This window comes from Dermacentor andersoni, chromosome 1 (assembly GCF_023375885.2).
Source record: "Dermacentor andersoni chromosome 1, qqDerAnde1_hic_scaffold, whole genome shotgun sequence".
Lineage (NCBI taxonomy): Eukaryota > Metazoa > Arthropoda > Arachnida > Ixodida > Ixodidae > Dermacentor > Dermacentor andersoni.
The window spans coordinates 119,125,105-119,140,972 of NC_092814.1; the positions used below are offsets into that span (position 1 = coordinate 119,125,105).

Genomic DNA, 15,868 nt, shown 5'->3' on the forward strand with positions numbered 1-15,868 from the left:
TTGCACTTAAATTTGTATCACATTTTGGAGTCTAAACAATTGTGACAGATTGAACAAAAAACTTGTGGCTCAACTCTCATATAATTTTTCTTCTTGGAAAAATTTGATTCTAGCATTTGCATGGCATGTCACGAAAAATCTGGTCCTGTACATTCACTTTCTGCCTAATGCCACAGTAGCAGTAAATTACTTGTTTTAATAAGCGAAGCAAAGCTGGAGCTACATCTATATAATGTATTGATAGGTGTCATGTCAGCTTTAAGTTTGTTTCCCAAAAGAGCGAGCAACTTTGGGCCATCTCTGAAATTGTACAGCTGTCTACGAAAGTTTACGGACCATGGTATCCAACAAAAAGCTTGGATATCTCTGCAGCTTCACAATGCAGCCTGGAATCTGCATTTCCAGCCTCTACTAGTATATGCAAACAACAGTGTGATGTATGGTTTTACTCACTACTGTTATAAGCTACTTGGAAATTCGTTTTCTGGGTTCCTGTGGTCAGTAAACTTTTGTGGTAGGCCATACATGCCAGATATCCATGATGTGCCTTCAGTGCTGCTTCTAGACATGATGCAGACACCTGCTGGGTGGATAGTGGACACCAAACAGTAAGCAAAACAGCTAACAAGAATTTATTGTCACAGTTGAACACAGTCCAGAACTAAAGAACAGAGTCCCGTTGAAAACCTAAATATCTACACAAATAATCAAGCCTGGCCACGGCTCTTTTGCTGCTCCCAGACACGCACTAATAGTTCAGGATCGCTGAAGCCATGAGCAGCCACCAATCCTTCAAAGTCTTGCGGGGACTCGGGCCGGCCCCAGAAGCGGAATGCGTCGCTATGCAAAGGCTGCAGACCAGCCTTTCGTGCCACGATCCCAAGAAATATGTCGTCAAAACGAAAAGGGCGCGTATACTGAGACACTTGGTACAAGTCCACCAGTGCCGGCTGGGATAGTACAAATGCGCCTGCTGTCACATAAGGTGGAAATCTCGAAAAGGGGTACTCATCCAACGATAGATACCACTTGCTCCAACGATGCCGCATCGGGCGCGATCGGGCGAACACAAAGCCTGCCCAAAGACGACCATCTCCAATAAATGTTGTGGGTGTGTTCTCCTCCTCGGATTCCACCGCTGACAGGCCCCACGGATTTCTAATAAATTTGAGAAGATTCTTCACAGAAACGTAGTAGTCATCGTCTACACACAACACGAATTCAGCTTTCCGACAGTGCTGGAATGCCCACCGGAACCCCAACATCGTTTTGATAGTATTGTTGTAATAAGCGTCAATGAAATCTGCCTGAACGAGGTCCTTATGACGGGCATACTCAGCGTCAACTTCGTCTTGCGTCTCCGGCTTGCCAGTACCAAGCATGAAAACGCGCCGTATGACGACGTCTGAAAATCGGGACTCGAAGCCCCAGCTCCGACGGATGGCATCCCGCCGTGATCTGTGTTGCAGAGCGGACTTCACAAGCAAGAGTAGGCGCACAGTGCCGTTCACTTCCGCGCACTTGCGATCGTTGCGAATTTTGAAGCGGTAGCGCTCGCAAGAGTTGATAGGGCGCACAGCAGGCGCGCGGCCATCCTCGAGGGCACGTAGGAGTTCGCGTGCATCCACCTCTAGTGGGTAGGTGAACTGTGCGTAGGGCGTTTCCCAACACATTGTGTACAGTCCTGCAGCTTCGATGAACAATACTATTGCTGAAGCAATGACTAACCATTTTACTTTCGGCGACTGCAAAGCACGCACAAACCTAGCACGTCGAACCATGGGCGTTACGCACTCACAGAAAGCTGTCATCAGCATCGCCTTGACATCGCCGCAGTTCAGTACCACATTTGCAAGTCGTTTCCAAGCGGGCCTCACAAACACAACAGCGGCCAAAACTGAAACGCTTACTAGGACAACACGAGGACCTAACACAAAGACGCCTCCGAACACAAAACATGCCACAACTGTAGAATAAAGATAATAAAGAACCGCAACTGAGCAACGGACACACGCTCCCGACGTAGGCGGCATGCCGCGGCCGCACCTACGCGAATAGCAGGCTCATGCTGGCACACTATCCATCCATCCACTATATCGCTACACACTCCCCAGATGGCGCCACAACGACCCAGAATTCCGCTTTGATGCTGTCGACTGGTCACTGCAACTAAATGACGGTGACTTTGATCAGGATATTCAAAACCAATATGTTTACGGATTGAGCTTGACCCGAGCCCATGGCCACCCAGGAACGAGGTGAGATCGGGCACGCCGCTCACATAAAGCGCTTGCAGCAGACGCGCTTTTTCCTGTTGTTATTAGGTTCACTGACCCAGTGTTGGGCTGATGTCCTTCAAGGGCGGCCGTCTATGTTTATCAAAAGCGGTTAGAGTAACTTATAACATCACTTACCGCTGATGAATTTTGCGGCGATGGTGTGTACATACATAGAGCATTTAAGCTTGCTGTCGTGAAATTCAGGAGCTGCGAGTTCGCACACGCACATTCACGTCAAGCAGCCAGTGCTAACGCGGACTCGCTCATACAAACTCCAGTCACTTGCATGGATACTCTTTCATTCCTTTCTGCTGGGGTACAGTAGTGCTGCCGCACGCCCTCCGCCAAACGAAGTTTTTGCAACACGATCGCGCGATCGCGTGCGCAGTGAGAATAAGCGGGCGCCTGTTCGTGGCGCTATACTCAACCAGCCTGCGTCGCTCTGCAGCGCGGTTGCAGCCGCGCGTATTCACGGTCGAGGAGTCAAAGACGCGCGGTGCTCGCTCCCGGGCCGCCGTTGCGTTCGTCACCTTTGGCGTTCCTCCCACGAGGGAGAGAGTCCGGACAGCTGCGCAGCGAGGGTCGGCTGTACTACCTGTACACGGTCGCCAACTCAAGGACAACCGACTGGTCCCGAGGTGCGTCACTGCGCTTCCCCGGTGCCTGGGGCAGGGTGCTACTCATCCGCCACTAGTGATCACAGAACTTTTGTGGTTGACTCGCGGTTGTGATCTAGTGCACCCGGGTCTCAAGGTCGAACCCGAGCGTTGCCGACGCGTGCTCGCGGCCAAGGCCGCTTCGTGGCGCCTCCTCAGCGGCCGTTTAGTATACGATCAGGTAGTGGTGCGGAGCGCGGCAGCCGGTTCTCGTGTGCGCACCTGTTGCCGTCGGCAGCATGTACAAGAAGGAGCGGCCCAAGCTTTCTGTAACTGCTCTGTTGTACGGCTCTGCGGGGCCTGCGGCCTCGTGGCCGACGCGACCGCTGCAGCCTCCTGATATTTCTCCCCCGGGCATCCGCGCAGCGCCGGGCTTGAACGGCGGGGCTTCCAACGGGGTCTCAAGCAGCCTTCCGCCGCAGCCGTCATTCCTGCTGAGTGGCTACGGCGCACCTTCGGCCAGTCGATCACCGTTGGACGGTCGTCAGCTGAACAACGGACCTCCGGCCACTCCGCAACAGCAACAACAAGCCACGCGCTATCCTCCTAACCACCCGCTGAGCGGCTCCAAGCACCTCTGCTCCATTTGCGGAGATCGGGCTTCGGGAAAGCACTATGGCGTGTACAGGCGAGTGATTTCATGTGCATTCGCGTTATATTGGCTACAAGCTTGAGACTGTGTGCGTACACAAGTAATCCGTGTGTGCTTTCAGTTTCCACTTGGTTGACAGCTAAAAGTGCCTCTTTCAGCATGCTGGACTAGAAACTGTAGGTAAAAAGCAGCCTGTGCAAAAGAAATTCCGACCATATTATGCTTACCTTGCACCAAACATACCATCAGTATTAGTATTCATTGCATTCGAGACATGCTGCCAGTACAATTAAAAGTGGCCCCTAATACAGGCCGACCATAAATATTTCGAAGGATGAATCAACAGGGAAGAAGAGTAGCACAACATTGCAAGCTAAATGTATGCAGCAAAATGTTTAGCGACCACAGCGTGATTCACTTACACTACTCCGTTATGTTTTAGAATTTGTTCAGTCTGAACTACGATGCAAATAGGTGCTTCACGATCATGGTGTCCCTACTTTTGAATCCTTGTGACTTTGAAACAAAGGACAAGTCAGAGTTAGATTGTGTGAGAAACATGGTACTTAAAATGCTATTTGCAGCTTCAGTAGCCTACAGTAGTCTACAGTAGCCTATATTGTAACCATTGGTGTATTACAGTTTATTGAAACGCTCATACAGGTGGCATTTCGCAAAACTGTTGAACTCTTATTGCGCATAAGGAAGTAGACGACATGTAGTAAATTGTAGACCTAGTCACATATTGTTTTTATGATGTGTGATGCTTCATCTTAAATATTGCTGTGTTTATTTGTTCCTGTTATTTATTCTCCCAATTAGAAAGGTACACATATCCTTCTATATTTGAAAAATTTTTGTTGAGTGAACATTCAATTGCAGTGTCACAGCTTTGGGAGATAAATATTGTAGAAGCACTGAAAGTTGAGCTAATCACTATGAGTTCACTGTGGCTAAACAATACATGGAAAAAAACGACAAAGCAAGGTGCTTAACATGTGCGTATTTTTTTGCACTGTTCGGCCACAGGATAAATATTATTCAGTGTGAGAGATGAGGTTCTAGCACAAAGTTTCCAAAGTTCTAACCAGGCACGACACTTGGAGTTAATGTATCTGAATACTTTGTTATGCAAAGAAAAAGCTCGAGCCCATTAAATCTCATATATATATATATATATATATATATATATGCACACCACGTGCTAACTTGCATTGGCAAATTGTTAGTTTTTTTGCTTATTATTATAGTTATTAGACACATCTTATTAGTTTTTATTTTTCTTGATGTTTCTGTTTACTGTTTACACAATGGCAAAAATTAGTGCTAGTATTGCTCTTTAGTTACTTGACATTGAAAATGTAGTGCTGTGTAAAATTTATTGGTACATTGATGGTCGACACACATTTCTTTCTTTCTCTTCTTTTTTTATGAGCCTTGCTGTTTTTTTCTGTATGGTCACCATCTTTCAGTTGCCCGTTTAAGCTAGTGGTGCTTGTAATTGTGTTATGTGCGGGACGGCCACATTTCAATGGGGGGTGAAATGCGAAAATGTCCATGTACCGTGCATTGGGTGCACGTTAAAGAGCCCCAGGTGGTCAAGATTAATCTGGAGTCCCTCACTACGGCATGCCTCATAATCAAATCATGGTTTTGGCACGTAAAATCCGGTACTTTAATTTTTTAGTTGACTTATGTGGCATTGTTTTGTGTGCAGCTGTGAAGGATGTAAGGGCTTTTTCAAGCGCACGGTGCGGAAAGACTTGACATATGCCTGCCGAGAGGAGCGGAATTGTGTCATAGACAAACGGCAGCGTAACCGGTGTCAGTACTGTCGCTATCAGAAGTGCCTCTCTTGTGGCATGAAGCGGGAGGCAGTGCAAGAGGAACGGCAGCGCACAAAGGACCGTGCTGACAGTGAAGTGGAGAGCACGAGCGGTGGAGTGCCCCCCGAGATGCCCCTGGAACGCATACTGGAAGCTGAGTTGCGAGTTGAGCCACATATTGGCACCCTGTCGGAGAGTGTCCAACAGCAGGACCCTGTGAGCAGCATTTGCCAAGCGGCTGACCGACAGCTGCATCAGTTGGTCCAGTGGGCCAAGCACATTCCACATTTTGAAGAGCTTCCCCTCGAGGACCGCATGGTGCTGCTTAAGGCCGGCTGGAATGAGCTGCTCATTGCCGCCTTTTCGCACCGGTCCATAGACGTGCGTGATGGCATTGTGCTGGCAACAGGCCTCGTGGTGCAGCGGCATAGTGCTCACAGCGCTGGCGTTGGAGCCATCTTCGACCGGGTACTCACTGAATTGGTGGCCAAGATGCGCGAGATGAAAATGGATCGCACTGAGCTTGGCTGCCTGCGTGCTGTGGTCCTTTTTAATCCTGGTAAGCAGCACCTTCAGCTTTCCTTAGCTTATCTTATATTTTCTGCTGTTTAATACCCCTGTCACACATGCACTTTTGAGTGTGCTCAAATCACCATTGACCCGCCGTGGTTGCTCAGTGGCTATAGTGTTAGGCTGCTGAGCACAAGGTTGCGGGATCAAATCCTGCGCCGCATTTCGATGGGGGCGAAATGTGAAAACACCCGTGTACTTAGATTTAGGTGCACGTTAAAGAACCCCAGGTGGTGAAAACTTCCGGAGTCCTCCACTACGGCGTGCCTCATAATCAGAAAGTGGTTTTGGCACGTAAAACCCCATAATTTAAAAAAAAAAACACAATTGAGCACTGCTCCATAGTCATCTCCATGCATGCCTAACTTCACCTCTGCTCAGTGCAACTATGCTTCATCAATCGTGATTGAAGACTGGTGTTGATATACTCAAACTTAGTTGGCACATGTAATATATAAAGAGTCATCACAATGAACCTCAAAAGAACGAATAAGCACATTAATGAATCACAATAAGGTTTTCGCTTAATATGGTACCTAAATTTGCAAATCTGTGCTTTCATTTGCTACACACATGAAATTTTAAGATGAATAAATAAATAGCGTTTTTCTAATAAAGTTACCTTCTGCACTTGTTTTACATATCAAAGGCATGTTTTTCAACTAAGCTTTCAGTTTCCAATGCATCTAGCAGCATCTGCTAGAAGGAAATGCTCGCGGGAAGTCAACCAGGATCAATATCTCAATGAGCTGAGTTAAACTTCTTAGCAGTGTTTCTTAGCAGCATTTAAATGAAAGTCAACCTGATAAGCATTGCCCATGTAACAGTGGTGTAACACTTTTCCAGATTCTGCTTTCACATGGGTTAAATGTAGATGTCCAGCACTATTACTAAACTCTTTAAGTCTTCAAGTCATAAATATGCAGAAATGTAAACCTCAGTGACCATTATTTTTTGTACTTTAATGCATATTGACGAACAGTGGCCTTTGACCTTGTGCAAGTGAAAAAGGCACACATTAACACTGAGTGATAGCAGCACAAAAAAAAAATTGTGCATTACTGCGAAGCTTAGTGTGCAGGCATTTTTCAAAGTCATCACAAACTTGTTCTGATCAAATCCCGATTTCTCAAAAAAAAAAAAAAAAGAAAGAAAGAAACTCAATATTCGCAACGTAATTATACAAATATGATGGGCAACAAGTCTGGGCACGCACATGTACATGCACAGAGAGAAGAAAAATTTCACTATTCAGAATTGAGAAATACCTGGTTTTCACCTGTGACAACATAGTCACATTTGGACACGGCACAGATATCCAGAGTGGGAACCTGCTGATCTGTGACATTCTTTTCAGGAAAGCAGACACTGTTTCTTCCTGCTAATATGCAGGTCTACAAAATGTCTATTCAAAATATTAGTTTGGATGAACTAAGGTGTGGCCGATGAATGCATTCTGAATCATGGCTGTATGGGATGTGGAAAAATGTGCACATAAAGGCAAGCTGGGTGTTAAATGCCCAGCTTGCCTTGCTGCTCAGGCCACAGTACCTGGTAGAAGCAGTGAAGTTTTGATGCTGGAGTGGTTGCTTAAAGTAAGGACTGGTTCGTTTGACATTGCCAAGCAGTATTGCAGTCTCTGCTTAAAAAAAAAAAAAAAGAAAGAAAAGGATGGATTTGTGTAGTGATGCTGTTAAGATTAGAACCACATTTCATATAATGGCAAGGCATTGATTTATCTGTAGCATTGCACTTCCCATCATTCTTTCTTTGGCGAATGCTATGAGAGGGCCACAAGCATTGGTATTTTGTGTGATTTGTGTCTGTGGTGTCCTGTAAAGGACGGTCACATGAGCATGTTATCTTATGTACACACCAGAGTGAACCTGCTGTTTCACGGATAGTAGTTACTGTGTCCAGTTTGTAGCATTTTACTGCAGATAGCTTTTGCTATTGGGCTAGCTCCTAATTTAGTGATAAAACAAAAGGGACCTGCTGAATTGTTTTTCAGGGAGGGTCTGGTGTTATGGTGAATAATGCCTGTACATGGGTGAGCACAGTAACAATGGTAATCACCATTGACTACAGTGGCTGTCCATCATTAATATCTGATGCTGTGGCAACGCAGCTTGCATGCTAGCACTGTGTTCCTGCCATTAGCATCACCATTACTTGTGATAGGGTGTCACGCTTCTCGGCAGAAAGTGATGTGAACGAAAACACGCTACCGTAGAATCCCGAACTGTGTTCAAGCAATACATGGGTACAACATATTGATTCAATGCAACACGTAAGGCAACTCCTGCTGGGTAAAAACAACAGCGCCTTGGCAGGTTAAAAACGTCTCTTGCACATGTGAATGTTCGAATGCTTAGTGTATCGGGCTTCTGTGCTTGAGATGCTTTGTTTGAATCTGGCCATTGGGACAATTTTTCTTCATCATCATCATCATTATTATCATCATCCTATTTTATGTCCACTGCAAGACGAAGGCCTCTCCCTGCGATCTCCAATTACCCCTGTCCTGCACCAACCGATTCCAACTAGTGCCCGCGAATTTCCTCATTTCATCGCTCCACATAGTCTTCTGCTGTCCTCGACTGCATTTCCCTTCTCCTCGTACCCATTCCGTAACCCTAATGGTCCAACGGTTATCAAACCTGCGCATTGCATGACCTGCCCAGCTCCATTTTTTCTCCTATTGTCCATTGGAATATCGGCTATACCTGTTTGCTCTCTGATCCAAACTGCTCTCTTTGTGTCTCTTAACGTTATGCCTAGCATTCTTTGTTCCATCACTCTTTGCGCGGTCCTTAACTTGGTCGCAAGCTTCTTTGTCAATTTCTGCCCCTTATGTCAGTGCTGGTAAAATGCACTGATTGTGCATCTTCCTTTTCAGTGATAATGGTAAACTTCCAGTCAGGAGCTGACAATGTCTGCTGTATGCGATCCAACCCATTTTATTCTTCTGTGAATTTCCTTCTCATGATCAGGAGTCCCTGTGATTAATTGACCTCGGTAAACATACTCCTTCACAGACTCTAGAGGCCGACTGGCGATCCTGAACGCTTGTTCCTTTGCCGGCTATTCATCATTTTGTTTGTCTTCTGCATATTAATCTTCAACCCCACTCTTACACTCTCTCTGTTAAGGTCCTCAATCATTTGTTGTAACTCGTCTGCAGTGTTGCTGAATAGAACAATGTCATCGGCATACCGAGGGTTGCTGAGATATTCGCCGTCAATAAATATTCCTAAGCCTTCCCAGTTTAATAGCTTGAATACTTCTTCCAAGCACGCAGTGAATAGCATTGCAGAAATTGTGTCTCCCTGTCTGACCTCTTTCTTTATAGGTATCTTCCTACTTTTCTTGTGTAGAATTAAGGTAGCTGTGGAATCTGTAGATATTTTCCAAGATATTTACGTAAGCGGTCTGTACTCCTTCATTGCATAATGCCTCTATGACTGCTGGTATCTCTACTGAATCAAATGCCTTTTCAAAATCTATGAAAGCCATATAGAGAGACTTATTGTACTCTGCGGATTTCTCAATTACCTGATTAATTGCATGGATGTGATCCATTCTAGAGTATCCCTTCCTGAAGCCAGCCTGTTCCCATGGTTGACTAAAGTCCAGTGTTGCCCTTATTCTCTTGGAGATTATTTTGGTGAATATTTTATATAATACTTGGGAGTAAGCTAATGGGCCTATAATTTTTTAACGTCTCCCTTTTTGTGGATTAGTATAATGCTTGCATTCTTCCAGTTTTCTAAGGGTCGATACACCTCGTATAAAGAGCCGCCAGTTTTCCAAGCATTATGTCTCCTCCATCGTTGATTAAATCGACTGTTATTCCATCTTCTCCTGCCGTTCTTCCTAGTTTCATGTCGTTTCATATCGCTAGTTATAGGAGGAGTTTCTGTATCCTGTTCATTACTGTTTCTAATGGAGGTATCCTGACTCCTCCGGGCACTGTACAGGTCAGTATAGAATTCTTCCGCAGCTTTTACTATACCTTGTTGATCAGTTTTGACAGTTCCGCGAATTCTAGCTTATCTCTTGTATTCGACACTTTCATTCTTTGTCGTTTCTTTATTGGGTCCTCTGTTACTTGGGAGAGCTTGCCTATTGCTTGCCTTGGTGCCTTGCCTCCCACTTCAATCGCTGCCTCAGAAGCCAGCCTAGTTAGTTTCATTCCTTACCTCTATGTCATCATCATTATCTCTCTGTTCTAAAGCTGCATATTTGTTTGCAAGTACCAGCCTGAATTTTTCTGCTTTTACCCTTGCTGCCTCTAGGTTGACCTGTTTCTTCTTGACCAGTTTTGCTCTTTCTCTCTTCAAATTGAGGTGAATCCTAGCCCTCACTAACTATGATCACTCCACTTCACCCTACCTATCACTTCTACATCCTGTACTATGCTGGTGTCGGCAGAAAGTATAAAGTCAGTTTCATTTCTTGTTTCGCCTTTAGGGCTTTTCCATGTCCACTTTCTGTTGCTATGCTTCCTGAAAAAGGTGTTCACTGTTCAAAGCTTATTCCTTTCTGCAAATTCTACCAGCATCTCTCCTCCAGCATTCCTAGAATCGATGCCGTAGTTTCCAATTGCTTGTTCTCCAGCCTGCTCTTTCCCCACTTTTGCATTGAAATTGCCCATTACTACAGTATACTGAGTTTGCACTTTTCTCATTGCTAATTCTACATCTTCATTACACTGATCTACTTCCTCATCATCATGACTGGATGTTGGAGCATAGGCTTGTGCTACCTTTAATCTATACCTCTTATTATTCAGTTTGATTATGACTACTGCTACCCTCTCATTAATGCTGGAGAATTTGTCAATGTTGCCCGCTATGTCCTTATGGATTAGGAATCCTATCCCATATTGCTTCTTATCTGGGAGACCTCTATAGCAGAGGACATGGCCATTATTCAGCAATGTATAAGCCTCACCAGTTCTTCTAATCTCACTGAGGCCGATGATATCCCAAACAATGTTTGATAGTTGTTCAAAGAGTCCTGCTAAGCTAGCCTCACTCGACAGAGTTCAGCAATTAAAGGTTGACAGGGTCAATTTCCATTGGCGCCCTGTCCAGACCCAGAGATTCTCAGCACCCCCTGCTGCGTTGCAGGTCTGACCGCCGCCTCGGTCAGGTGCTCCACAGCTGCTGGGGACTGAGGGCCATGGGTTAATTATAGGAATCATCAGGAAGGTAGTGGCTCAATACTGCACCAGGGAGGCCAATTCCTGTTCTGGTGAGGGAGTGTCTTTGTTCAAGCTTAGTGGACCTTCCTAATTTGGTTGTACCTGGCTTAGTACAGTGGAATCTCGTTGATACGATTCTCACGGGCACCGAAAATAAAAACGTATTATCCAGAAATCGTATTATCCAAAACGGACTCCAAAAGATCGCGAATAATACATACTTGGCACAGAACTTGCTTTTATTAAAGCACTTTAAAATAATCCGTCACTTTGCGCTGCACTTTTTGCTTTTCGAGGTCCTGCAGCAAGCTTTTCTGGAACTCGTAAAAACGAGTAGCAGTTTCCTCGCTGAGCTCCGCAGACGCGACAAAGCCACGAAGCCCGTCCAAAGCTTCGAGAGCACCGTCAGTATTTAATGGCCGACGATCGCTGCTGCAATCTCCGGCGTCTTGGTTGTCATCGTCGTCGCTATCCTCTTCAGCGGTAACATCTGCAATGATGTCAATGATGTCCAGTATTTGCCAATGACAGTAGGCTTGAGCTTCTCGGTTCCATCAGCGTTGCAGCACAACAATACGGTGACTCTTTCTTTGCTTTTTTTTTGCCTTGACACGTCTCGCCTTTTATGCTGAGACTTTTCTCGGGCTGAAGATTGATGAACAACCCAGCTTCATCTGCGTTGAACACGTCCCTTGGCTGGTACTGAGCAATCACCGCCGGCAGAGTCGAAAGCCAGTTGGAGACCTGATCTTGGTCGGCAGACTTCCCTTCGCTGGAAACGGTTTTATACGACAGGCCATGCCGTGTTTTAAAACGATGGAGCCACCCGCCCGAAGCTTTAAAATCTTCGATGCCCAACGAGAGTGCTATCTCATCAGCTCTCTCGCGAACAACTGTCCCGTCCACGTTCACGCCTGCCGCCCTTACTTCCCTGAACCATGCCAGAAGAACCTCTTCCATCTTGCCATGCTGGGCGCCCCTTGTTTGCTTCACGCCGGCGCCGAAGACTTGAATGTTCTTCTGAATTTCTTCTCGCTTGCCGACGATCGTGTTCAGCGTGGAGACAGGCAAACAAAGTTCGCGTGCCAGGTCGACACGTTTCTTCTGCGGATTTTCGTCGACTTTTGCTAGGACGTCGAGTTTTTCTTTCAGCGATAACGCTTTACGCTTTCTAGACATGGTGAAGCGCACGGGTGAAACGCGGCACCAAAACAGAAGAAACGATAAGGGTGAAGTGCAAGCTGAACGCTCGAAACACCAAAATGGCAACGAGAAATGGCAAGCACAAAGCCAACAAAGCCTACAGCATCGTCAATGCATGCGCCAATCACTGCTTCTTGGTCACGTGATTTTACCGTGAGTACTATGTCTTAGGATAGATGGCGCTAAAAACCTTCGGTGCGTTTGGTGTGCGAGCTTGCGAAAATTGCTCCCAGAGGCCGCCACACTGCTGCAGGCGCTGTGCAGAAGCACGGCCGGACTCTAGCCGAGCCGAGCCAGGCCAAGCCTCGAGCATACAAAGCGCGCGTCGCCGCGTCTTTAGTCCGCCGTGCCTGTCGTTTCGCTCAATGTTAATTTCAGTAGCTCTGCCCACCCGCTTCAAAGGACTGGCTCTGATGTTATCATCATACAGAAGACGTTTCCGGGATCGTATTATCCAAACCGACGTGGAAATACGATCGTATTAGCCGTACAAAAATGCATTTACCTCTATAGGGCATCGGCCGGGAACGAAAAAAAAACGTATTATGCCGAAAAACGTATTTAGCCGAATCGTATCAACGAGATTTCACTGTATAGCCCCACTCGCTCTCGGTATCTTTTGCCGGTGTCAGGTGTCGCTCCAAGCCTACAGATGTAGTGCACTGGGCCCGTATTCTGAAATGTTCGCCTTCCGTGAAACTATCGCCTTGGCCGCGCCTCCGCCAACGGTGCGCACGGATTGGCTGTTTTAGCAAAACCGGAAAATAAACAGTGCCACCTAGTAGTTCCGGCCTACATCATTTTAATGTCATGGTGTCGATGGGTGCTCTCGTCATGTATTGAATAAAAGAACACTTCTTTTGGCGTTTGGTTGGTGGTGGAGTGTAGTAGATATGAGAGGTGGTAGTTTATAGTAGTCCTTTCGGTGGCGTCTTACACGCGTTGTATCGCGGCAGTATTTGTTGATTCATTTAAAATAAAAGATTTCACACTTCCTTTTTCAACTTATTTTACCTAAAGCGGCCGTAGCCAACTGTAGTCAGCGCGCAGAACCCATACGGCAGCCACTACACTCGAAAACAACACACCCGAGCCGCTCTGCACTCGCACGGCATAATCTCTCATGCGATGTGAAGCATTCAAGAGCGCATGTTGGTGGTGCACGCTGACGTCACGGGTAAGCAGCCGATTGATTTAGTGAATGTGACTATCGCGGTGGCGAAACTATCGCAGAAGGCAAACGTTTCAGAATACGGCCCCTGGAGGAGGTGAAATTCAAATGAGGTATTAAATACATGGATCTCTATGGGGATTTCAAGGGGAATTTTATTTATTTTGTTATATCCGTTATATCCGATCTCATTATAACGAAGTTTGAGTGTATAATGCAAGCCATTTCCCAAGTCTCTTCATCGCTTACCTGAAGTCCCCATGAATCAAGGAAAATGAAACTGACCAAACATGGAACACCAAGTCTTGTGCTCACTCACCGTGGTCTCGCATTTATTTATTTATTTATTTAAATATGTATATTGTTATATATATCTGAAACATCATGGCAACGGCACATATTCGCCTGGAATGTCCATATAATTGTCATTGCAATAAAATGTAGACATGAGAAACAGTGTCATCTTGTGATACTGAGTTCAACTGCAACTGCAGTTACCACATTGTGCCAACAGGTGCTGGTGTAAAGATGTTGATAAAAATCATTAACGTATAGTGCCAACCAATCCTTTCTTTTCTTCCTTCAATAAAAACATTCTTGCAACACAAGATCTTTTGTAATGCATCGTGGTTAAACAAATTGTCAATATTGATGCTGTCGCTGCTGGATGCATAGATACGTATCCTGTTTTTCATACATGGTTATAGAGTGTAGACAGGCTAAAACTTTCTATGCTTGCAGACAACTTTCTGTGGCAAGGAAAGGAAAGCTACGGGGATGGAGCTTCTGCGTGTGTTTTGCTTCACCGAGTATTCCAGCAGCATTTAACAGCGCAGCTTCCACATGTGACGGTATCGCATTTGCCCAAACATGAAATTGGAAAAGCAGAAAAATAAATAAATTAAACATTCAGTGATATATTTTGTTTTATTTCGCTGTTGTAAATACAATGTTTATGTCTTCGCTTCGCCAGCCTAATCTAATGTGGATGAGAATGTGGGACTTCTTTCAGCAGCACTCCTACTTGTGTGTGTTCTGCCTTCATAGCTTTCCCTGCATTGCCACAGAAAGCTTTCCATGAGTATATCCCTCCCCACATCTGGTCATGACGAGTTTCCACAATCGGATGTCTGTCTTCTCACTTTGCACGAGCACTTCTCACGTGGCAGTGACTATTTGATTATAGTTGCTGAAGAAAGATATAAACACTAATTCTCAATATGCAGGAATGCCTTCTTAAAGGGGCCCTGAACCACATTTTATTGAAGTCAAGAAACCAATTTGATGTTAAAATAGATTATCTGAGAAATACCTTGCTGCAAAAATGTACTTCAATGCATTCAGCAGAAGCTGAGTTATTGGCAATCAAACATCCTCTACGCAGTGCTTCAGCTCCTCCTTGAATTACTTGCACACCGAAGGCTACAGCGGAGCAGGGCATGACCACAATGCTTCGCCTACTGAATGTCACTGTGGCACACAGTTCTAATTTGATTTTGGATGTTAACGTAGATACCAGTACTTCCAATTTTGGCACCTATGACGCGCCACACATGGTTGTCCTCAGCGAGTCGCAATGTGCATAGTCAGTGGACTCGTCGCGGCACCCCACAGCAGCCCCGGTATCTACACTATATAGCAGACCACAGCTACATGCAACTGTAGTGCATGTGTGCAGCGTTTGCTTTGTGCATGACAGGGCTTAAATGCGCACTCGCACTCACATGCTGCAGTCTGGCTGTGCTGTGTGGCGCGGTCCGGCTTTGTCCAGCTACAGCTTGACTGGTGGATGGTAGCCACATCCAACTTGGGCATTTCGGAGCGCTCTAGAGAAGTCTGCCAAGGCATGTAACCAGGAGAGAGCAGGAGCGAGTGTGTGTGGTCTGACTTTAAGTATTGCATGGTTTGAGGCTAGTTGAGCATTCAGAACTAGTCGAAATTAGCTAGCCCGGACGGTTACAACACCAGTAAGCAGGGTGGCCAAAGTTTAACTCCTATGCGGGCAGCCGCGGCTAAGCATGAGCAGACGATAGTCGGCTTCTTCTGGAAGTACATAACTATCAAAATTTGAAAGCAGATTTTCGCTTACTTCAGCGTGTTTGTTAAACTGCGTCAATAAATATACACAGTAACGGTAGGAAGAAGTACACTGACCCAAATACCCTTCTTGATTGATGTCATCTACTGGCCAATAGCAGCTGCTATGGGAGTCTGCTATATTGCGAAATAGAGCATCCAGAAAAGAGTGAGGAGCAGGCTTCTGTTGAAAAGAGAATTTGAGAAAAAGATGACTTTGTACTCCGCTTGCTAGCTCCACGCGCTGTGCACGACTGCAAAATTTGGCTGAGGTGTTCACCATGCC

The 15,868-nt window shown here is 45.8% G+C and overlaps 2 protein-coding genes across 3 annotated transcripts in view; one reads left to right on the top strand and one right to left on the bottom strand.

The window, feature by feature from the left end:
* Positions 1–613: 613 nt before the first annotated feature.
* On the bottom strand, positions 614–2,048 carry brn (beta-1,3-galactosyltransferase brn). Its single transcript, XM_050193704.2, has one exon. The coding sequence runs from the start codon at positions 2,031–2,033 to the stop codon at positions 708–710; it is 1,326 nt and encodes a 441-aa protein (XP_050049661.1). The 5' UTR covers positions 2,034–2,048; the 3' UTR covers positions 614–707.
* A 119-nt stretch (positions 2,049–2,167) lies between these two features.
* The window catches only part of LOC126545743 (retinoic acid receptor RXR-alpha-B-like), a 28,541-nt gene continuing 14,840 nt past the window's right edge, over positions 2,168–15,868 (top strand). Inside the window, exons 1-3 of one of the 2 annotated variants that reach the window (XM_050193706.3) lie at positions 2,168–2,258; positions 3,302–3,563; positions 5,245–5,912. In XM_050193706.3, the coding sequence (XP_050049663.2) occupies positions 2,240–2,258; positions 3,302–3,563; positions 5,245–5,912 (949 nt within the window). In that variant the 5' untranslated portion in view covers positions 2,168–2,239. Of the gene's footprint in view, positions 2,259–3,174; positions 3,564–5,244; positions 5,913–15,868 lie in introns of those variants that run through there. The other variant, XM_050193705.3, reaches the window with a different exon arrangement.